At 34.2% G+C, this 24,836-nt stretch overlaps 1 protein-coding gene across 2 annotated transcripts in view; it reads left to right on the top strand.

The window, feature by feature from the left end:
* Nucleotides 1-24,836, top strand: part of GRID2 (glutamate ionotropic receptor delta type subunit 2) — a 1,327,346-nt gene that overhangs the window by 1,045,829 nt on the left and 256,681 nt on the right. For both annotated transcript variants that reach the window (XM_081037560.1, XM_081037561.1), the window contains one exon: nucleotides 12,006-12,144. In XM_081037560.1, coding sequence (XP_080893686.1) covers nucleotides 12,006-12,144 — 139 coding nt within the window. The remainder of the gene's footprint in view (nucleotides 1-12,005; nucleotides 12,145-24,836) is intronic.

Below are 24,836 nucleotides of genomic sequence, written 5' to 3' on the forward strand. Positions count from 1 at the left end.
AGTTACAGAGGAAGCGATTATCATAGCTAGGCTTAAAAGGACAAGGAAAAGGAATAGTCACTGGAGCCAAAAGGAGAGCTCTATGAGAGGGCTGCCCCACAAGGATGTGGCTTTCAGTTGCGGGAAGCAGACATTGTATATTAAAGTCATTTGAAGTAATTCTTTAATCTGTACAATTATGTCACTAACTTAATATACTCTCAAGTTCATTTGTACCAGTTCATTTTCAATTTATTCTTTTTTAATCTAATATTCTTTTTAACTATGTAAAACATTCACCTGTTTCAAATTTAAAACTAACAAATTACAGTCACAGAAATCTTAATTCCATCCTTGACCCATTTACTCTATTCCCCTCTCACACTCCTATGTATTTATTTTGGGTTTATTTTCCTGTCATTTTATTTTGAAAATATAAACACATTTACTCTTTTACCCTAAAGTGTGTACTGTTTTGTACCTTGCTTTTCTCCAGAAGTTCTTTGAGATTGCTTTAATTTTCTAAATGAGATAGATTTCATGACCAACTTCTGAGAGTGAGGATGGGATGGGGTAGAGTTTTGAAGTTTGGGGTATCAGAAGACAAAGAAACACTGAAATACCTGTTTACAAGGGTGGGGGAAAGAATTCCTTAGGAGATGTAACATGATGGGAAGGCTATGTTAAAGGCTTATTTGAAGTTTGTGATCATGGATTTAAAATGACCTGCACATTTTTTGTTGTTGTTGTTGTGATTCCACATTCAGCTGCACAATTTACACGCAGAGTAGGGAAAGAGTTGGGTTTGACTTAGTTTGGGGCTCTACAAAGAGGATTTCAAGAGAGTTCAAGATAAATGCAATGAACTGATTATAACAAATCACTGAATTGAAGCTGGGTAAGAGACAAGTATAGCTAAGAGAATAGGGAGGAATAGTGGAAAGGTGGTAGGGTCAATAGATCTTAGTTCTTGGTGGGACTGGATTTGATAGAGGAAAGAAGCTCAAAAGTATCAGATGGCACAGGAGAGTGGACTACTTGAAACTGAGATTATGGAGGAGGTAAAGTTATTGTTAATAAAGTTATGTTTGTGAATATAAATATAAAAGCAGTGTCGTTTGCATTAAATAGAAAACAACTATAACATCAGTATGATATAAATGAAGCATTATTAATTCTAAATTGTTTCTGTTGCCTGCCAAAGGGAGTTTGAGATTTGCCTTCCTTTATAAAAATAGATTCATAATCTTACAGAGACTTATCACCAAACAGAGGCTTTGTTTTTGCTATGATAAAGTAATACTGAAAGATAATTGTAAATGGAACGACTTCCTCTCCTCAACACAGTATAATTTGATGCTATTTCTACTGACCACCTAAAGCCATCTGTCGTATCAGTGGTAGGCATGCCACATGACAGAAACCTGCCCTACCTTGCAAACGGTTTGGATAGTGGACCTATTAACCTGCAGCCAACAGCAAACCCTATGTGTATCTCACTCACATGCCCCTCCTTATTACCTCTGCACCCTCCACCAAAAGAAAATAGTAAAATAGAAAAAAGAAAATTCACAGACCTACTCACAGCCAGTCTCTCAATCTGACTACTTATGAATGAGCTTAAAAAAAAAACCAGATTGATAAATAAATATAACTGACATATGTTAAGCATTTAGAAGATACTTTTGTCTGCCATCCTTAAGCATAGAATACTGCCCTAGTAATGATGAATCGCCAATAATATCCTTTTTCATGTTTTCTAAATTGTTATTTTGTAAGTGTAAAACATTCTACTATTTATTGATACTCCAAAACCTGCTTACTTCAACATATTCACTCATCCCCAATATTGGAAATTTTCTGTTTGCTGTAAGAGTTTCTAGCCATTTTTTCTAGTTGGATCCTTCACTTAAGGATCCAACTCCTGTGAAAAGGAATGTTTATAAGGAAAGGTAACAATAAGTTTGTTCTACTTTTTTTATTAATCATATTGCATAAAAGAGTTTCAGAGTCCCAAATTATATAATAAACACTTTGTAAGTTTTTAAACCTATGAAAAGCTGATTTACCAAGCAACCAAGTTGTAGAATCTTGAATAATCAATAACTCTTCATAGTTTGAGGCAAACACAAAGGTGCATATATACTCGCACAGAATAAGACTTAGAGCAATAAATTTTTGCTTGACTCAGGTGAAATTATCAAGTTTCACAATCTTGCCTGAGAGCAAAACATTTTATTTCTTTAACAACTTTTATAAGCAAGATACTATATACAGTAGCAAAGCTGATGTATGTTTTGATGTGGCAAATCAGTTATATGAAAATGCAAATCTGTGTCAGAAAGATTTTCCTTACAACACAGCGGTCACTTTGGAAAATATAAATTCCACATGCTTCTGCAGAGTGATATAGGGAGACTTCAGACTCACCAGGGCATAGAAGAATCAAAATTCCCAACTCTAGAGTCAGACCTTTGCACACTCTGACATGTCAGGAATTGCCAGCCTAATTTGTGCCACGCTTTAACAAAGTGGGATTGTGTTTTTAATTGAGCAGATAATTTTTTGTCTTTTACCTGATTGTGTCCTCTAGCATCCTGAATCTATGAAAATCATTTTTTTTAATGTACACAGAGAGGGGGGAAAAATAATGGTCTTTCTTAAACTCATTCATCTCCTTTTTTTCTTTTTAATTTTCTATTTGTTTCTTCATTTATTTTTAAAATTTTATTTAAATATGGTTGGTATGCAATCTTATATTGGTTATATTAGTTTCAGTTGTACAATATAGTGATTCTACATTTTTATACCTTGCAATGTGATCACCCCACTAATTCTAGTAATCATCTGTCACCGTGCCAACTTATCACATTATTTTTGAATATATTCCCTTCCCCATTTGTGAAATATTATTTAAATACAGAAAAGTACCTAAAACTTAAATGCATAGCTCAATGAATTACCAGCAATAGAACACCTGTTTAATTATGACCTAGAAAAAGATAGAACATTATCTGTGGCACAGTCTCCACTGCCCTGTCTCAACCATTATTATTTACCCCCAAAGGTCACCACTCATGGGATTACCCAGCACTACTATTCATGTTGCCTGTTTTTGAACAATTATCATAAAGTGTGCATTCTTTGACTCAACATTCACTTTATGCAATCTGTTTATGACATTATATATAAATGAAATTGGCTCATTTTCATAATATTCCATCGTATGACTATACCATAATTTCTTTATCCATTATACACTCCAAGAATGCTTAGGCTGTTTCCAGTTTGAGGCTGTTAGGAATACTGTTGCTAAGAACATTCTTGTGTATATCACTTGGTACGCATAGTCCTCCTTGGGGTATGTACCTAAAGAACGGAATTACTGAAACTTAACATACTCATATGCATATAATAGTTCTCAGAGGTGCTGCCAAATTGTTTATCATAGTGATTAAACCAATGTATGATTCTAAAAAGTGTACAGACATTCTGGTAGTGCCAAATCCTTGCAACACTTGGTATTGTCTATGTCTTTATTTTAATCATTCTTGTTGCTATGTAGTGGTATTACATTTTCCTTTTAGTTTGATATACCACTGATAAGTAATGAGGTTGTCATTTTTCACATATTTATTGGCCTTTTGGTGTTTTATGAAGCCTCTTATCTGTTTTTCTACTTACCTATTTTATTCTTATTGATTTATAGAAATTAATATATACTGATGAATTTTTTTCCTAGATATGTGTATTGCAAATATCTTCTGCTGTGGCTTGTATTGCTACTTTCTTGATGGTATCTTTTGAACTATGAAGTATTACTGTAATCAAATTTATCAGTCTTTTCTTTTGTGCTAATATGTTTTATGCTCTGTTCAAGAAATCTTTTGTTACCCAGTCTTCAATCTTGTGGATATATTAGACATATTCTTTTAAATTATTTTCTAGAAGCTTTATTGTTTATATTTTGCATTTATATCTATAAGCCACTTGGTATTGATTTTTATGTATAAGTTATGAGACAAGTTTCATTATTTTTCATATGTATATCCAAATTGACCTAGTAGTAGTTATTGAAAAGACCTCTCTTGCTGTACAGTACCGCAGTGCCAGCTGGACATAAATCAAGTGTTTATGTAACACAAGGATAATTTTCATTGATTTGGTCTATACTTGTACAAACACCACACAGTTTAAATTACTATGTAAAGCTATAGTCAGCTAGAACCAGTCTTTTTCTTCATCTTGTACATTGTCTTGGCTATTTTTGTCCTTTTTCAATTTCATGTAAATTTTATATTCAGCTTTTCTCTGTTTTTCTGCATCTCTCTCCCTCTCCCTCCCCTTCCATCTCTCTTTCTCTTTTTCTCTCTTCCTCCCAGCCTCCCTCCCTCGCTCCCCTTCATGCAAAGAACCTGGGATTTTGATTCCCAATGCAGCGAATCTATAGATCAATTTCAGAAGAATTTATATCTTTACAATATTGAGTCTTTCAATCAATAAACATTATACATCCATTCATTTATTTAATCTTTTTATTTCACTCAAATAAGTTTTATAGATTTTTATGTAAAGGTCCTTCACATCTTTATTTCTAGGTATTTGATATGTTTAATGCTATTGAAAATTATAATACTATACATATATTAATTAGATGTTTTAAGAGTTTGATGCTGGTACATACGTATCTAATTCTTTTTTGAACATTGACTTTGTATCTATGCCATAGTAAAGTAATAACTAACTTACTAATGTTAGTAATTTATTCTGTATTCTGTTGGATTTTATATATACATATTCATATTATTGCCAGTTCATTAATTTATTCCATTCTTTCTTTCCAATTCTTAAGTATTTTTAAATCATGTTTTGTCTCATTGTGGTACCTTCAATTAAATATTGAATAGAAATAGTACCAACTTATACCTTTAAGACAGTCTTTTAAAATACTTATTTTATTAATAAGTATGATGTTTATTATAGGTGTTCTAAAAACACTCTGTGAGACTAAGAAAAGTTCTTTTATTTCTAATTTGTTGCATTGTTGCTAGGTTTCTTTAAGACTGGATGTTGAATTTTATCTGTGCCTTTTCTGCATCTACCAAGATGATTATAGAATTTTATTCCTTTGTAGTGTTAATGTAGTGAATTCCAATGATTGGTTCTTGAATACCAAACCAACCCTTGCTTTCATATAATAAATCCAACATGTTGATTGACTGATTGATTGATTGATGGCAATTTTCACTCTTCTAACTTCTTTAGGTCTTTTGTATCTTGAATCATGTGGAAGATTGGCTTGTATTTTTCTTTCTGGAAAGACCTTGTCAAATTTCATTATCAAGTTTTTGCCTTCTCTATAAAATATATGGGACAGTGTCTTGCTTTTTCTAATATCAGTAAGAGTTGTGTAAAGTTGGAGTTAATCATTGCTAAAACATTTGGTATAGTTTTTGAATAAGACCACTGGACTTGAATATATTAGTGGGTCAGTTTTAATTCTGGATTCAAAGTCTTTAATAGTTATGAGATCACTTAAATTTTCTATTTCTTTTGGTGGCAATTTTTTTTTAGGAATTTGGCTATATCATCTCAATTTTCAAATTAATTGGAGTAAAATCGCACGTAAGAACTTGCACTTATTATCCTTCTAATGTCTGTAACATCTATGTCAATGTACCTTTTTGCTCCTATTATTGTTTTTTTTGTGTGCCTATACTTATTTCCATGATCAGTTTCAATAACTTTTCATAGGTCTTTGCAAATGACCAAACTTTTGTTGAATCAACCTTCATTATTGTATTTTTGTCTATTTTATTAATTTTTGCTCTTATATTTGTTTTTTCTTCCTTCTATGTTCTTTATGGCGAACTTGATCTTTTTAACTTCTTGAAATTAATAAGCTCATTGCTTTTCAGCTTTCTTATGCAATATAGGCTATGAATTTCCCTCTAAAGACAAATATAACTGTATCCCATAAGTTATCAAAACTTGTGGATTTTTAGTATGGAGAATTTTTATTATCATCAAGTTCAAAATATTTTTCTTTATTTTCCTTGTGATTTGTTCTAAATGTTATTTTTCAGTTACAGTTGACATACAATATTATATTAGTTTCAGGTGTGTAACACAGTGGTTAGATATTTATATAACTTACAAAGTGATCACTATGATAAATCCAGTACCCATGTGACACCATACATAGTTATTACAATACTGTGACTATATTTCCCATGTTGTACTCTACATCCCCATGACTCTTTTACAGCTATCAATTTGTACCTCTTAATCCCCTTTCCTGTTTGCCCAGTCCCCAACCTCCCAATTTAAAACCATCAAAATGCTCTACGTATCTATTAGCTTATTTCTGTTGGTTTGTTCATTTATTCTGTTCTCTAGATTCCACATATAATTGAAATCATATAGCATTTTTCTTTCTCTGTCTGACTGACTCCACTCAGCAAAAGACCCTCTAGGTTCATCCTTATTGTTGCAGATGGCAAGATTTCATTCATTTTTCTCACTAAGTAATATCCATTGAATATATATACCACCTCTTCTTTATCCATTTATGGACACTTGGATTACCTCCTTATCTTGGCTATTGTAAACAATACTGCAATGAACATACAGATGCACATGTCTCTTTGAAGTAATGTTTTGGATTTCTTCAGATAAATACCCAGAAGTAGTATGAATGAATCCTTCTTTGTCTCTTGTTATGGCCTTTGTTTTAATGTCTGTTTTGTCTGACTTAAGTATTGCTACCCCATTTTTTTTTCTTGTCATTTCCGTTTTCATCTTTTTTCATCCCTTTGCTTTCAGTCTGTGTATCTTTTGATCTGAAGTGTGTCACTTATAGGCAGCATATGTACGGGTCTTATTTTCTTCTTAATCAGCCACCCTATGTTTTTTTTTATTGGAGCATTTTAATCAATTTACATTTAAATTGTTGGTAGATATGTAGTTATTACCATTTTATTATTCATATATATTTTCTATTTTTTTTTCCTTCTTCTTAAAGAAGTTCCTTTAAAATTTCTTGTAGTACTGGTTTGGTGGTGATGATCTGATTTAGCTTTTTCTTGTCTGGGAAGCTCTTTATCTGTCCTTCCATTCTAAGTGATAGCTTTGCTGGGTGGAGTAATCTTGATTGTAGTTTCTTGCTTTTCATCAATTTGAATATATTTTTTGCCATTCCCTTCTGACCTGCAAAGTTTCTGTTGAGAAATCAACTGATAGCCTTAGGGGAGGTTCCTTTACTGCTTTTCTCGTGTTGCTTTTAAGATTTTTCTCTTTGTGTTTAACCTTTGGCGTTTTAATTATGATGTGTCTTGGTGTACGTCTCTTTGGGGTCATCTTGTTTGGGACTCTGTGCTTCTTGGGCTTATGTGTTTATTTCCTTCATCAGGTCATTACCTCTTCATATAGATTTTTAATTCCTTGCTCTCTCTCTTTTTCTTCTGTTACTCACATGATGCAGATGTTAGTATGCTTGATGTTGTCCCAGAGACCCTTTAAATATTCTCACTTTTTTGAATACTTTTTATCTTTTTGCTGTTTTAATTGGATGTGTTCTGTTACCTTATCTTGTAAATCACTGATTTGATCCTCTGCTTCATCTGATCTACTGTTGATTCCCTCTAATGTATTATTCATTTCAGTTATTGTATTCTTCATTTCTGACTGGCTCTTTTTTATGTTTTCTATCCTTATTTTTATGTTTCCTATCTCTTTGTTGAAGTTCTCCCTGAGATCCTTGAGAATCCTTATAACTAGTGTTTGGAACTCTGGATTTGGTTGATTGCTTATGTCCATTTTGTATAGTTCTTTTTTCTGGAGCTTTGTTTTTCTCTTCCTTTGGGATATGTTTCTTTGTCTCCCCAGTTAGGCTACCTTGATGTGTTTGTGTCTATGTATTAGGTAGAACTGCTATGTCTCCTGGTCTTGTTGTGCTCAGTGGCACAGTCTACCTAGTCACCTGAGCCAGGTACTGCATATATGGCCCTTGTGTGTGTTGTGTGTGCTGCTCTCCTGTTGTAGTTGAGCCTTGATTGTTTGTTGCATATCAGTGGGAGTGATTAACCCTTGGACTGATTGGTTGTGAGGACTGGCCCTGACTATAGCAGAGGAGCTGCTGTGCAGGGGTTGAACCTGTGGAGTAGGATTTGCTATAGCAGGGCTCTGGTACCTGCCCGGTCTGCCCTTTGGGTGTGTCTTTTGTGGAGGTGGTTGGGTGGTGCTCTAGATGTGATCCAAGCTGATTGGACCACACCCAGTACCACAGGTGTATTGGTACTGGGTCCTCTTGGGAGGAACTCTGTTTTAGGCCAAAGTCACTGCTGCCTATTCCCTCTCTCGTGATACTTGGTATGAGCTACAAAGTGATCTGCAGATAGTTGCCACTTGTGCTGGGATCGGAGGTGCCTGGGAAAGGCTCAGCTGTGAACTGAGGACGGCTGCCACTCGTCCGGGCTTAGGGCTGCTCAGCAAGATCTATGGGGCACACCAAGGCCAGGCACTGCTTGTTTGGGATTTGTGAACCTTTGAGAGATTTTAGGAAAGTCTTCAGCATGAGGCAAGACAGGCCATTTATATGGAAAAGACACAGGAAGTAGCCTGGGTAGTCCAGCAAATTGCATGGGCAGCGTTTTAGGGAATCATTAGGGCAGGGTGAATGGTATTTGCCAGGTTGAAGGAGACTCAGATATGGCAGCTACCTGTGTCTGCACACTGGGTGAGAGGAGGGCTCAACAAAGGAACAATGGTTTCTGTCAGCTCCTTCATCCAGGAGAAAGCTATCTCTCCAGCCCTGCCCTGATGTCAGCCAATTCAGTTTCTCCCTGAATGTCCCTGTCACCATTTGAGTTGCTGCCCAGCGCTAGAGCTCAGAGTGAGTGAGGCTGTCAGTGAGTAAGTCCATGTGCTGGCCCTCTAAGAGGAATGCTTAGGAATCCAGCCACCCTCTGTCTCACTCAATCACAATCTCTATTGGTTTTCACAGCCAGAAGTTACGAGGACTTTTCTTCCCGGTACTGGAACCCTGGACTCAGTAGTCTGGTGTGGTGCTGGGACCCCTTGCTCTTCAGGCAGGACTTCCACAGCCAAAGTATCCCTCTCAATTTTTAATTGGCACATATGAGTGTGTGATCAGCCCTTTCCATGCCTCCAACCCTCCTACCAGTCTTGATGTGACTTCTTCTGTATTTCCTTAGTTTTAGGACTTCTCTTTTCAGTTACACTGCACATGATTCTCAATGATGGTTGTTCTGCAGTTTAGCTGTAATTTTATATGGTCATAAAGCAAGCACAGGATTTACATACTTCATCTTGCCAGAACTCCCAACTCCATTCTTTTTATTTTTCTTTGGCCCATGGCTTAATAGACTTGCAATTCTTGATTTCTAAGTATATGAGGAGTTTCTCAGTCTCATCCCCCTTTTGTAACCTCTGGGCCCAAGTTTGTACAGCCACTGAATCTTTGAAGGCATTGCTCGGCGTGTCAGTCTTTTGACTTTTTCATATTAAATTGACATTTATCCCTCAGGGAAAAGTAGTCCTAAATATCAAATCATGTTTCTGGATTATTTTCTCCAAGATCTTGGTCTTTAATCTTTTACTGCTTCTTTAGCTCTCAAATGCATTAGATGTTCAATTTGTATAGATACTGTCAGGAGGAGGATTGTTTTGAATTACCAGAAATGGAAGACAGGACTCCCATTACTCAACATTTGATTTCTAAGTGCAGACAGCAAATAAAATGCCATTTTATTTGGAATTTTATTTGGATTCTGTAGGAATATTGGAACATACAAGTTGCAGATTTTATGACATAGATGAAGAAACCTCGACACCTATTCTTTCATATGGATGATAACAACTCTAGTAAAGGTTAAAGAATTTATGGAAACAAATCTTCAATTAGCTTTTTCAGTCATGAATTTCTTGTTCCATTTTTGTTACACTTATTAACATCTTACTGTCTTTAGATATCAACTTGTTCATATTTTTTTTCAATTAGTCATTTTTTCCAGGAAGTCCTCATGTAGATTTAAAAATTAATATTTTCTTTTGCTTTTATCTTTTAAAAGCTTAGTGAATATTTTCTTTGCTTTGAAGACTAGAGTATCTGATATGCATTATAACTGCTTTTGAAAAATGTATTCCAAATATAAGAGGTTAGCCTATTTCGAGTCTACTACATCAGGAAATAGTTCAGGGTGCAACCAAAGAGTATGTTTGCACTACACTGAAAATTTCAATATTATATTATACTGTAAGAACTAATGGTTGGCATAAAAACCTGCCTGACATTATAATTAATTGAATGTTGTTAAGTCATGTACACATTGATGGACCTAAGTAAATCTAGTATTATATATCTTTGATTTATTTCTACTACTAGCACAAGCCTAATTACTTTTAGAAGGACTATTAATTTCATATAAAAAATATGCATTCATCAAGTATTTACCCACTTAAAATGGGATAGAAACTGTTCCTATATCAGAAACTACATTCTAAGGAAGAAAAATAAACAAAAATATATAAAATATGGTAAATCATGATTAAAAAGATGAGAGGATTGGGAGTATGGGAATATGGAGTGTTGTTTTAGATAGGATGGTGACAAAGTGTTTGTAAAGAAGTATCATCTGAGCAGAAACTTGAATAAAGTGAAGGGAAAAGTCATTTCTAAATTAAAGAGAGGAGAATTCCAGGCCTAAAAAGTTGCAAGTACCAAAGCCCTAGGACAGAAATAAGCACAAAAGAAATTGTAAGTAGGCCATTGAGAGACTGGAAAGTGATAAGGTCAGGAAGTTGACCCGAGATTAGTTCATGTAGAACCTTGTAGGCGTTGGTAAAAATTTTGGATTTTTTTCCCCCCAAGAGTAATGAGTATCCACCGGAAGTTTTGATCAGGAAAATATTGTGATCTCGTTATCATTTTTAAAACACACCGTGGTGATAGAATTAGGAGTGACACTGCCCAGGATGTAAACAGGCAAACCATTTAAGTGGTTTAGTAGTAGAGTCAAAGAAGATGTGACAGCACTAGAATCGGTGAGATGAGGTAGAGTTTGGTGTGTAGTTTGAAGGTAAAGGTGACAAGACTTGCTACTGGATGGGATGTTGGAAAATTCCAAAGTATTTGGTCTGAGAAATAAAGTGAAGAGTTCCCTGAAATAGTGTGGACTGGGGTGTTAATTTAGGAGTAAAAATAAAGTGTTTTGTTTTAAATAGGGTAAGTGTGAGATGCCCATTAGATTCCAAACGGAAATTATGTAAACATTTATCTGTAGCTTTCTAGAAATATAAATATAAACCTGAAAGTTAGCAAAGTATGTTGTAGATGATATTCAGAGTCACAAGACTTGAGATTAGTTTGGGTGGGAATGTGTACAGAGAACAGAAGCAATCTAGAGATTAAGTCCAAGGGCACTCCAACATTTAGAAGATGGAGAGGAAGATTCTACGGCAAGATTGCAAATAGTGGCTAAGCAATTAGGAGTAAAACAAAGCATGCAGTGATGCTGAAGCCAATGGAAATATGTACAACCCCACGATCATTAATAACCTATGATTCTAGGTAACTTAACCAAAAATAATCTTCAATATAACTTATTGATCTAGAAATCTGAAAAGTTATATTAAATATAAGCCTAATATAGTACTAATAACACCTAACTAGTAAATAATTAAGCCCTTAGAAACAAAGTATATATCTGTGGTTATCATAAAAGGTTAATTAATTCTATGATTGAATAAAAACGCGGAAAAATATAATTTAAACACATTACCCTAACTGTTTCTCATGCCTCTTTTTGACTGGGTTTCACATAGTCTTATAAAAGGGAATTAAATATGAAGTAATGAATATAAGCAAAATACAAGGATCTATGCTAATATTATATGCAAAGATTTCTCACTCCTTAAAATTTGACTTGGTATTGAATGTGTATGACCTTAGAATGCTCAATCAATACTTGTTGATGTTCTTTTATTCTCTTTGCCTCTTTCCACAGGTGGGGAGGTCCCATACACAACTCTGGCTACCCGAATGATGATGGGAGCTTGGTGGTTATTTGCTTTGATTGTCATCTCATCTTATACAGCAAACCTTGCTGCTTTTCTCACTATCACCCGCATTGAAAGCTCCATCCAGTAAGTAGATGAGATTCCTGTAGCCACAAAGTGTGAGAAATGACAGGAGTGGCAAAAGCTACTTAAATAAGTGTATGATTTCTGATAATAAATTTATAACTGCCTTTTGAATAAAGGCTTAATTTTGGGATATGCAGATATCACAGGATAGTCCAACTCCTGAACATACAGTATTGGTAGAGCACTTTTTTATCAAATAAAATTCTGGGGATAATTTGAACATTACTTCCTACATTTTCCTGGAAGGACAACACATATTTGGAATTTTAACCACCACAATGTATGGGCAATATTTTGAAAAGGAGTTATACTAACGTGTGTGTGTGTGTGTGTGTGTGTGTGTGTGTACTTCAAGTTTGACACTCAGTCTTTTCCTTGAGTCTGTCCCATTATGCACTGAGTAAATAGATAGACATCAATGACTGATTGATAGATAGATGATAGGTAAGGAGAGAAAGCAGAAGGGAGGAAGGGAGAGAGAGGGAGGAGAGAGAGCGAGAGAGAGAGCGAGAAAGAGCGAGAGAGAGACTAGCTATCAGGAGATAAACCAGGTTCTGTCTCTTTACTGCATTATAGCTAATGTAGTTATTATAGCTGCTGTTTGTCCAGCTGCAATGGTGGTCAATTTTCATTAACTGTGGTGCACTTACTCAAATCTTAAAAGTTACCTAAGTCAATGATTCAATTCACAAACACCATTCTCATGAGTTCTGAGAGCAAAAAGCCAAATTTACCAAGACCAGTTTCGCTTTTATGGCGTCATGCCATAATCAGCACCACAACACAACTTCTGCCTTAATAGAACATAATGTTCTATATATTGGTTTAACAAAAATTTCCCTGAAAATATTTTATTCATCCAAATACAGGGTAGTTTGAATTTTCCTAAAGTTGAAGAACATTTATTTTTCAAGAAAAGCAACAGTTCAAAATTAGAATAATTAGATTTGTCAATGACTTCATTAGGGATTTAACTCATTCTTAAAAGAGAATGTAAGATTTTTTCTTGCCTTTAAAAATATTTAATGAAGTCTATTAGTAGCCGCACTATTATAACATAATCCTAAAAATAAAATAAAATAATTATTGTTCTGTAAAGAAGCAGGGTATTTTTTCCCCAAAATTCAACAGACACTCGATTATTTCATCCATTTATGAAAATGATATTTCCAACTTCTCTCATCAAATTATGCTCCCTGAGTTGTTTCCCCAAGTATATCTTTGGTGCAGAATCCTCAGACCCTCTCAGGTTATTGCTCTTATAGCCAGTTCTATGTATGGCATAGGTTATAAATGGTACAGAGTAGAGCTCATGGAAAGCTTGAACTGACACCCCCATCAGAATCATATTTTAAGCAATAATGAAAATGATTACAACCACCTAACCAGGAAATCAATGAAATTAGTAAATTTATGAAAATAATAACTAATATTTATTAAGCACTAACAAGATGCCAGACTTTGTGCTAAATGTTTGACATGCATTGGCTCATTTAATATTTACAACCATCTTCTGAAATATATACTATTAACAACCCATTTTACAACTGAAGTTGAAAAGACAAGTAACTTGCCCCAAATTAGTAGTAGTTAATAAGTGATTAATTAAAGACCAGACTTTAAATCTTTTCGATTCTTGAACCTTTGTTCTAACTGTACCATACCAGTTCACATTCCACACCCTTGTCCTTTTGTATAGCCCATGTTTTTAGAGATAATGAAAGACATGTCATAGCCTTACTCTTTGCTAAGTATTAGAATGTAAAGGATGGCATTCTTTAAATCCTCAGGCAGTCTGAGGAAATAAAACATCAAAAGTACGGAGATTTTTGTGTTGGGCCAATTCTGTAGGTAAACATTCCAACATAAGCAGATTATATGTATAATTGATATCTGCCATTCAGCGTAAAACTGCTTGGAAGGTCCAATCAATAGAAATCACATTAAGAAAGATAGCTTTAAGAATTGTAAGGGAATATTTTATCTGACCAATATACTTCTTGTTGATTATGTTTAACTTGTCACATTTTGAGTGTACACAAAGCTAAAAGGCTGTGTAGCTCAACTCTGACTTTGAAGCATTTTTAATAAATAAATGAAGAGAATTATAAATAAAATAACTGATTTTATACAGTAAATGATAAAAAATCATAACAATCAAAAAACTTATGGCTAATAGTCACTGAGAATTTAACATGATTTATTAAATATACTACACATTTTATCTCATTATTAAATATACTACACATTTATCTCATCTGTAATATAATAATACAGATACTATTTTGTAGCTAAAGAAACAAAAATCTAGAAGTTAAATGCTCAAGATTACACAGTCAGCAATATCAGAACTGGAAATCTAACCCATAGCAATCTGATACTAATCCATAACCTTATCTACTGAAGTTTTTCCTTATCTAGTAGTTCTTACAATTTGTCTGCTTGAGCCACTGTTTCCCTGAGGTTACAGACCTTATGGCATGTATGTATGTGAGTTATTTAGTCATTACTAACTCTACCAACATGTTTGTTATCTACCTAAATGTTAATGCAATGGCTGTGGGAGCAAGAGCCTCTATCAAATTTTTACACCAGTAAGGTTTCTATAAAAGTAAAATGTAATGAAAAAAATAACTTTCATGTTTTCCTCAACTATAGTTTCATGGTCCAAAATAACTGAACATTCTATTTTTTTTTTAAGAACTTATTTCGTCCTAATGCCAACTCACATTAAAAGTCAACAGTGGGTATAATAAATCTCCCTTTCTTTCTAATCTTATCACTAGACTAATTTTGAAAGGGAAAAATTAGAGCCAAATAAGTTTTTAAAAACCTGATTCTCTTCACACACTTAAAGATGTCTTCTAATTGAATGCCTCAGCTGTGTTGGTAAACATAATTGCTTTCAATATTTCTTGGAAACATTCAAAATTCCATTTGCAACAAATGTCAAACTTTCTTGGGAAATTCTAAGTCTGATTTTTTTCTTAGAAAATATAAAAACCTTTTTTTTTTCATAATACCATCCAATGTTGTGCTTCTTAATTATTTATATTCTTAAGATTTGCTCATCATTAAATGAAGCAATGCTCATCAATGAACTTTTTTCGAGCCAATTTTGTTCTGCCATTACCGCACATGTATCAATCACATCTTCATCCTGAATATTCAAAGTTGCTTCTCCAGACCAGAGGAGGCAGAGGTGGTTAGAGGGATGTCAGGGAGAGAGGCAGGAAAGCAGCTACTTTTGAACAAATGATTGACAGAAACTCTTCTAGTTTGGTAGGATAAATTTAATAGATTTATTCTTGGGAAGCTAAATACATTTTATAAAATCTACCCCTTTTTGAAAATTAGATAGTTATTCTCATCTAACCTTCTAGTTGAAATTGTCATTAATAAAAATTTTGAAAGTGAATTTTTCCTAGTAAAGATAACTCATAAGTTTACTTTCATACCCCTTCAATGATGGGGAAGCTCAACATGACTATGACAGATTGTGACACAACTGGGAATGAGTAGTGTTGACATATACAGTTCAGCTTCTAAAGGGAAAAATATGCAATTTCTACAAGACCTTAGTGACATTTAGGCTTTTTCATTATCATTGAACAGTTGCAACACATAGCTAAATTGTTTTCAAATACCTAGAAATGTATTTTTTTCTGTTGGTAACCAGGCTAAATATGTGGTGATGGTGAAAAGGAGCATGTGAAGCTTTGAAACTATTTTCAGAGTAAACACTGGGTAATAACATTATCCACATTAGCTCCATTAGTCTTTGTTGTGATGCAGTTTTCAAAAACCTACTTGTTTCACATATAAAGTTGAAAATAGCTACAGGGGAAATTATAGTTATACAGTTATAGTCATTAATAACTTTAGTCAGATTGGTCCTTGGTGATAAAACTTGAGGTCTTTAATTTCCTAAGGCTATATATAAGTAAGCTTGAGTCGATTCAAAGGGATCCCAACATCCCAGCATACTTTTAAGTTTAATGAATATTCATTCTCCCTAATGGTTGAGGTTTGGCTAAACAAAATATTGAGTTAATGCAGCCACCATATCAAACTAATTTGGGATAAATTTCTTTCCAAGAATATGCAAAAAGATTCATAAATATTCTGTCCACTGGAGGAGACCACTTTTCCCCAGCATACCAATAACGGGATTTTTATATCCACATTTGTCTACATTTGGAAAAGTAAAAATATTATTGAACAATTGTTTTTCTCAGTGCAGCAGAGTGAGTATGAGCTAAGCTGGGCTTAGAAATCTACATGTCTGCTCCAGGTCTGAGGACAGAGAAAATGGTTGCAACTGGCAGGTGCACTTTAATGAAACGATTGACACCTTTCCTTTGCCCTCATGCAACTGTGTAACTACCTTTAGCGACTCAGTATTAAAAGAGATCATTACAATTATGCTTTTGGAAACTGAGGTGTTCTGAACTATAAAAACTCCTTAAATAAATATTATATTAGCTTCATTCATTGAGTTCAACTAATTAAATATCTATATAGATATTTAAACAGTGTGCTAGGCATTTAGTCTATAAATATATTTAGGTATTATCGCTGAGTCACAATCTATTTGGAGAGACAGCAGTGTAGAAGTCAGTGACATAGGGGTTACGATAGATTTATTTATAAAGTGTTGTGCGAACACAAGGGAAAGAGTAATTTAACTCAGCAACTTGGAGAAAAGGTGGAGGAGAAAGGAACGAAACTGTCAGGCATCACAGAGGTTCTCTGAGGTATCCTCAGAAAGTGAGTAGGATGAATTTCAACAGACTGAAAGGATTGCATACTGGGGAACATTTGTAAAAGCCACTGAGATGTGAAACTCCTAGGAGAGTATCTAGCAAAGGCTAAAGGATCAAAATACGTTAATTTCCTTCCTGGATTGGGATGGGTGATGTGAGTGTGGTAGAAAATGACACAGAGAAGGAGGGTTGGACAAAATCCTGAAGGCTTGTTAAGGAATTTGGAATTATCCCTGGAGATAGTGGAGAATCCCATCATTTAAAGAAAGACATCTTTATCTGTGGAGAGAAGGATGGGTGAGAAAGAAAAGATGTAGGAGTGTATAAAACTCATTAGAGGTGACTATTGTACGTGTTTTTATGGCACTTAACAAATATACCTCTACTTTATAGAAACCTGACCCATGTATCTTCTTCTTTCAAGGGTCATTTACTTAGGAAATTCATAAGGATTAATGGTAATCTAAGAGAAATTTGGTTTGAAAAACTTTGTATCTCTGGGCTAACATTTACATTTCAAGTGAATGCAAGAATACAGCCTAAGTTTATATTTTTAAAAGATACTTAAAGAAAGGGTGTGGTTTACTACTTCTTAGCTAAACAGATAGGGAAGAAGAAAGTTACTAATGTGAAGACATTCTATAAATTACTCTGAAAAGGCTACTTTTCAGATACAATTTTGCTGAAAATTTGCATCTCAAGGTCTGCATTCATGGACTCCATCCTGCCTGCTAATTATTTTTAGACTTGAACCATCAAAAAGGAAGTCAGACTTATTTTTATTCAGTTTTAATGCATTTTCTGGTTATTATGAAAATAATATAAGACTATTTTGAGAAAATAGTAAAAATGTAGTAAAATTTTGAAGGACAAATCATTAGTAATCCATTATCTGTCATGCAGCAATAAATTCTGTCAATATTTAAGCAAACTTTATGTTAACTGTTTATTTTGAGGTAATTATATATACACAGGAAATTGCAAAGATACAGTACATATATTTTGGAAGCACCTGGATTCCCCCAATGCTTACATCTTAAATAATTATAGAACAATATCAAAACCAGGAAACTGACGTGGGTATAATGTGTACATACAGTTCTGTGTCATTTTATCACAAGTATGGAATGTCTAACCACCACAGCAATACATCATTACATTGTTATACCATCACTGAACATCATTGAACATTGCTATACCATCAAGAACTATACCATCATTACAAAAATTCTCATTCTATCCCTTTATAATCACACTAACTCTTTTTTCTCCACAGTCCCACAATGTTTGGCCACCAGTGATATATTCTCCATTCCTGTAATTTTTTTTTTCATTTCGAGAGTGTTGTATAAGCTGAATCATACAGTATGTGGCCTTTTGAAAGTGGCTTTTCCCCCCACTCAGCATAATCCCCTTGAGATCCATCCAAGTTGCTGTATGCATCAATACTTCATTGATTTTTATTGCTGAGTAGTAATCCATTAAATGGATGCACCAATTTGTTTAACAATTTGCCTAGTTAATAGCATTTTTGTCATATCTGGTTTTTAACTATTACAAATAAAGCTGATAAGAACATTTATGTGCAGGTTTTCGTTTCAATATGTTTTCATTTTTTTGGCATAAATGCCCAGGGGTGCAATTGCTAGGTAATATGGTAAGTGTATGATTGTTTTTAAGTAACTGCCAAAATATTTCCCAGAGTTGCTAAACGATTTTATATTTCCACCAGCAATGTATGGGAATTCCAGTGTCTCTGCATCCTTGGCGGCATTTGGTGTTGTCACTCTTTTATTTTTTTCAGCCATTCTGATAGGCACATAATGATAACTTATTGTGGTCTTAATTTGCATGTCCCTAGTGGCTAGTTATGTTAAATATCTTTCCATGTGCATTTTTTCATCCTTATATCCAGAAAGATCGCTTCATGCCTTTTGTCCATTTTCTAATTGGATTATTTGGGATTTTTTCTTTTTTTTTTTTTTTTTACTGTTGAGAGTTCTTTCCATATTCTAGATATTGGTCCCTTTTTTTTAGATATGTGGTTTGCAAATATTTTCTCCTAGTTCGTTGCTTGTCTTTTTATCCTCTTTACAGGGTCACATAATAGAACAAAAGTTTTGAATTTTGATGAAACACAACTTATTTAAAAAAATATATATGGATTGTACTTTTGGTGTCACGTCTAAGTCCTAGGTCCCCAAAAATTTCAACTGTTTTCTTCTAAAAGAGTTCTAGTTTTTCATTTTTCATTTAAATCTGTAATCCATTTTTAGTTTTGTATTAGGTATAATATTTGGATTGAGGTTCATTTATTTATATATTTTTGCCTGTAGATATTCAAATGGTCCGGCAGCATTTGCTGAAAATAATTATACTTCCTTCAGTGAATAGGTTGTACACCTTTGTATTGAAAAATCAGTTGGCCATACTGTATGAGTCTATGTCTGGGTTCCCTATCTTTTTCCATTGTTCTACTCGTATGTATCCATCTCTCTTCCAGTAAAACAAAGTTTTGATGACTGCAGCTTGAAATCAAGTAGAGGAATTCCTCCCACTTTTTCCCCCCAGAATTATTTTAGTTATTCTATGTCCTTTGACTTTCCGTCTAAATTTCAGAATAATTCAATCTATATCTACAAAAAAAGTATTGATAGGATTTTGATAGGAATTGCTTAAATCTGTGTTTCAGTTTGGGGAGAATTCACATCACTTTACTATGTTGAGTTCTCCAATTTATGAACATGATATATCTTTCTATTTATTTACATCTAATTTCTTTCATCAACATTTTGTAATTTATAGGATATAAATCTTATACATGTTAGATTTATACCTATGTATTTTTTTTTCTCCTAGTGATTTTAAATGGTACTGGATTTTTAATTTTGGTTTCCATATATTCACTACTAATATAAAAATACAATTAATTTTATATGCTGATTTTATCTTGTGACCTTGCTGAGTAGTAATCCATGGTATGGATGTACTAGTTGGCATGAGATTTTGTTAGATTATTTGGGATTTTTTATGTAAACCTTCCTGCTGTTAATAAACTGAGCAGTTGTGTTTCTTTCTCATGTATAAGCCTTTCATTTCCTTCTGTTGTCATTTCTTTGCTGTCTGGAACTTACAGACTGTGTCAATTAAGAGTGGTGAGAGTGGACCTCTCTACTCTGTTCCCCATCTTGGGGAAAGCATTCAATCTTTCACTGTTACGTATGATGTTAACTGTAAGCTTTTTGTAGATGTTCTCTATTAAGTTGGGGAGATTACTTTCTATTCCTAGTTATCTATGTGTGTTTATCGTGAATGGGTGTTGGATTTTGTCAAATGCTTTCTTTCCCCATCAATTGATAGGCACATACGATTTTTCTTCTTTATCCTATTTGGTGAATTACTTTGTTTGATAACAAACTGTTTTCAAAATGAAGTAGAAGCTAACTATATCCCCCTCTCCTATGTCTTCTCTACCTTTTCTTTTTGCTAAATATTGGTTTTTTTCACTGATTTTCTTCCTTCTCTTGAAAGGAAACAAAAAAGATCCTGACTTTCCCTGCCTGCTGCTGTACTTCTTATTTCCTTTTCTCTTACCTCAACTATTGCTTCCTTCTATCTATTCTCTTCCCGTTCAAGTTTATCCAATGAGTGTGGAGTCTAGGCAGTTACTTTCTTCCACCCTTAAAACTGGCTTGGGAACCTCCCTTATTACCTCATCTTATCAAAATAAAGTCCAACTCTATCAGTAGAGTATATTGAACTGTTCAAAGCTAATCAGCCTCATTTTTGTTTACTGTTACCAATTAACCCATTCTCACACTTGTTCCTGCTCCAGTCTAGCCAAACTCTTGGAGGACATTTCGTGCCTCGGGAGTTCATATGCTGTTCCCTCTCCCTGCAATGACCCAGAGATGCCCTCTTTTCAACTGGTACCTTTTATTTGCCCAGGCACAATTAATCAGTACACATGTCTCTTCTCTTTGAGAGTATACTTTCTTTACAGGCAAGGACTATGTCACATTTATATTTATGCCCCTAATGCCTCTCTAAGTGCCTGGGACATAGCATTAATAATAAGGGCAGCTAACACTTATTGAGTGCTAGACGTGTGATGGGTATTTTCCTAATGCAGTAGTAAATCCAGGCAATCTGGCACTAGAAACCTTTGTCTGAACCAGGGTATCATATCATCTGTAATTAGAATACTAAATTTATATTGAATAGAATAAATAAGTGAAAGAATGAAAACCATAAGTGTTATTATAAATATTTTGAAAAATTAAAGAGTTTTGCAGAAAATAATGGCTGAATTATATTTAGCCAAGTCAATTCCAGATATTTCTAAGTTACATGGTACCCTAGAAACAGGCACCAGAGAGCATGGATTCAAAAATTAAAATTCCATTCAAATTTTCTGCCACTTATTAGCTGAGTGATCTTGTCATTGTCTATAATCATTTTAAGCCTTATTTTCCCTAAGGGTCAAAGGACAATGGGTTCAACTTCATAGGCTTTTTATGAAAAATAAATGAAAAAGAAGACATAAATAACAGCACAATTCCTGGATACACCCTACCTAACATTTGCTTTCATTTTTCTGCTTGCTCTCCAGGAGCTCATATAGATGCTTTGGATTGTTCTTCCCTCTACCCCATTTTTGGTGGTGTTAATAATTATTTTTTTAAAACCATTTTGTCCACAATTTCATACATTAAATTCATCTTTTCACCTCATTCACCTAGACCTGAAAATTGCTGCTTCTACTATTGCTTCTGACACAACTGCCACAGTCCTGCTTTCTGGTCTCTCCCTTACTGGCTGTTGTGTGCTTGCCCTGCCACTTAAACCTCCATGTCCCCAAAAGTGAAAAACTGGCTGCTAGCAAGCCTTCGCTAAATTTAATTATGATTAACTATTAATATGGTCAAGCTTCTACTGATAGTGACTGGCACTAAACCTGGGTCAGGATATCTGTTTGTCAGGCAAGTTTTCTCTTTTAACTCATCTTTAATTACCCTCTCACAACACACAGCTCACTTACAACATCCTCTATGTAGTTTTCCTCATGGTGTTCATAACTAGAATTAGTGTTGTGTTATTAGTCTCCCTTTTTTTGAATCACTGTTCATCCACCTCACTTGCACCCTGAACTACATCTAGCCTTGTATTGAAGTATCATTCTATTTGTTTTACCTTTTCAATCAAAATGTATATTCTTGAGGGTGGTTTTTTATCACCTTTGTATCGCTACAGTGGCTTATATACCATGTTTCCCTAAAAATAAGACCTAGCCGGACAATCAGCTCTAATGCATCTTTTGAAGCAAAGAATAATATAAGACCCAGTCTTATTTTAATATAATATAAGACCTGGTCTTTAATATAATATAATGTAATATAATACCAAGTCTTATATTAATTTTTGCTCCAAAAGGCGCATTAGAGCTGATTGCACGGCTAGATCTTATTTTCGGGGAAACAGGGTAGTACCTTATTGAGTAAATGGTTGGTTATAGGTAAATATTCAGTAAGTGAATGAGCCAGAAAGGGATTTCTTAGAAGCTGGTCTGAGACTTTGAAAGTCTATGACTTATTTGTATATCTCATAAAGAACCAGAAAGAAGTATGAATGGCATTTCTTCATCCTACTCTTCTAGGCTAAGAAAAGAAGCCCAAAATGGTATGCTCTCTAGGTTTCCTTAGTGTCTCACCCACTCTCTTCTTTCTTCCAGTAGGAAGCTATTTCAAAGCTCTCAGCAGGGAATTGCACACTTTATTAGGAGCAGCCAAAATCAAGGTGACTGAAGTGAGCTGGGACTGATTCATACTGCTTTTATGTTTCAGTTTAGTACAGAATTGTAAAGCCTTAGCTCTAGAGTACACAGACACTACAGACAGAGGAAACCATCCATCTCCTTATTCTATATTGTTCAGTGTTAGAATGGCTTTCTCATCAAAGCACTTAAATACTACACTGATGGATGTTTTATAAACATGTAGCCATCTAGATTTTACAGACAAGCTTTTATCTTTCATTTTGAAAAATGAAAAATAAAAACTCTCAGAAGTATATTAGTTTTCGAAGCCACGCTCTAGTGAGCATTTGATTAAATGTTGCCTCTTACTTTATTTGTGACTCCCAGGAACAGGGTTATATTAGCATTGCCAGACTCTATTTACACTAAGCTCTTCAAGATGAAAACTTTGCCAAACTAATAAACTCTCACAAGCGTAAGATGATGCCCAACTTCCACAAAAAACAAGCCATTCTAAACAACTCAAAACATCCTTTCTTTCTCTCTCCCCAAACTTAGTCATCTAGTTATGTTCAATGTCCCTTCAACTATAAAATTCTGTATCAACTACACAAACGAAATGTTTTGTTAAACAAGGTCTGAGAAAACTGATTTAAAAAATCACATAGGTGCACTAATAAAAGAAATCCTGGTTTAACAGGCAAATCTGAAAGGAAACTCTTGTATTGCCATATTTGCTTGTCTTTTTTCTCTTTCAGTTTTTCTAATCCCACCTTTCTTTCCTGTCCTCTTCATCATACCAGCAATCTTGGTGTGCTGACCTCCACCATCCCCTAAACATCTGTTTGATCCCATTAATTTTCTGATCCTCTTAGTCCCTCCACAAGCTCTTGTCAACCTAAGATAATCAATTCATTTTTAAAGGCTTTCTCCTACACACACACACACACACACACACACACACACACACACACACACTGTAGCACCTATTTCTCAAACCCTAGTCTTTTAACCTAAAGACAAGGTTGGAAATTACAGATGCCCCAGATCACAAAACATCACGAGGAAGGTAAAAAACGAGATCTGCAGCCAGCTGGCTGGGCTGCTTTTTCTGATGAAGATTGTCATTTTCTGCAGAACTCTCAAGATGTACTGCTGAATGAAGGGCAGGGTGCACATTTGCAAAACAGTTTGGGCATTTATAATCTGAGTGGCTCTTAAGAAGACTTGACTCTGAGCGTCAGGATATGCATTCTATACCTTCTTTTAGTTGAAAGTCCTCAGAAAGGCTGTATCACCTATTTGGGAAGAGAGGATAATTTCTCTAAATGACTCTAAAAACAATTTTTTTTTGAGAAATCTATAGACCTACTGCACTGGAAAGAAGGAAAACATCTTTATGTTTGGGAAACTTGAAATTATCAATAGAAACTTGGTCCCCTGCTCTGTGTTTTGAAGAGCCAGGATTTTTATTTTCAGTTAGATTCATTTGAAACTTCACTGAAACAAAGACTTTTTACCTTACTTTGACAGTGATGTTGTAGTGAGTCTTCAAATAAGCTATTAAATGAGCCCTACTGTTATTCCTGGTAACTTCTTTCTCTAGCTATTTCTTTCTACTGTGAATAATCTGATAATGTGATTAATGTTTTAAGCTCCTTAAAAGACCTATGGAAAAAAATTACAAATTACTATTGATTCCTCACTTGAATCACATGATATTTTATTTGTGTTATTGTTTCATGTAGTCATATTATGTATTATTTTATCACAGCTTGTTAATTGTCCATTTGTGAAGTAGCAATCAATAGTTCAATGTCAGCCTTGGAGAATATATTGAATAAAGTATTTTTTCCATAAGTCAGGGTTGGCCCTAATCCTAATGAACATTTTCAGCATTGATTTGAATTATGGAATAGGGAGTAAGCTAATTAAACATGCAGATTACTTAATATTGAGTTAGGGTGATTATTGACTAGAGTCACACTATAAGAATTCATAAGTTAAACAAATTAAACAAGGAAGTTAGAAGTAAGGTGAAGGTTAATAAGGACAAATATATGTTAATACAATCACAAATGGAAAAAATAAACTGTGTGTATGAATGATAGTTCAAAATTTGGGGATGAAGGCAATTTCAGAATGAATCATCTGTCCATTATAAATTTGAA

This window comes from Rhinolophus hipposideros, assembly GCF_964194185.1.
Source record: "Rhinolophus hipposideros genome assembly, chromosome: 1".
Taxonomy (NCBI): domain Eukaryota; kingdom Metazoa; phylum Chordata; class Mammalia; order Chiroptera; family Rhinolophidae; genus Rhinolophus; species Rhinolophus hipposideros.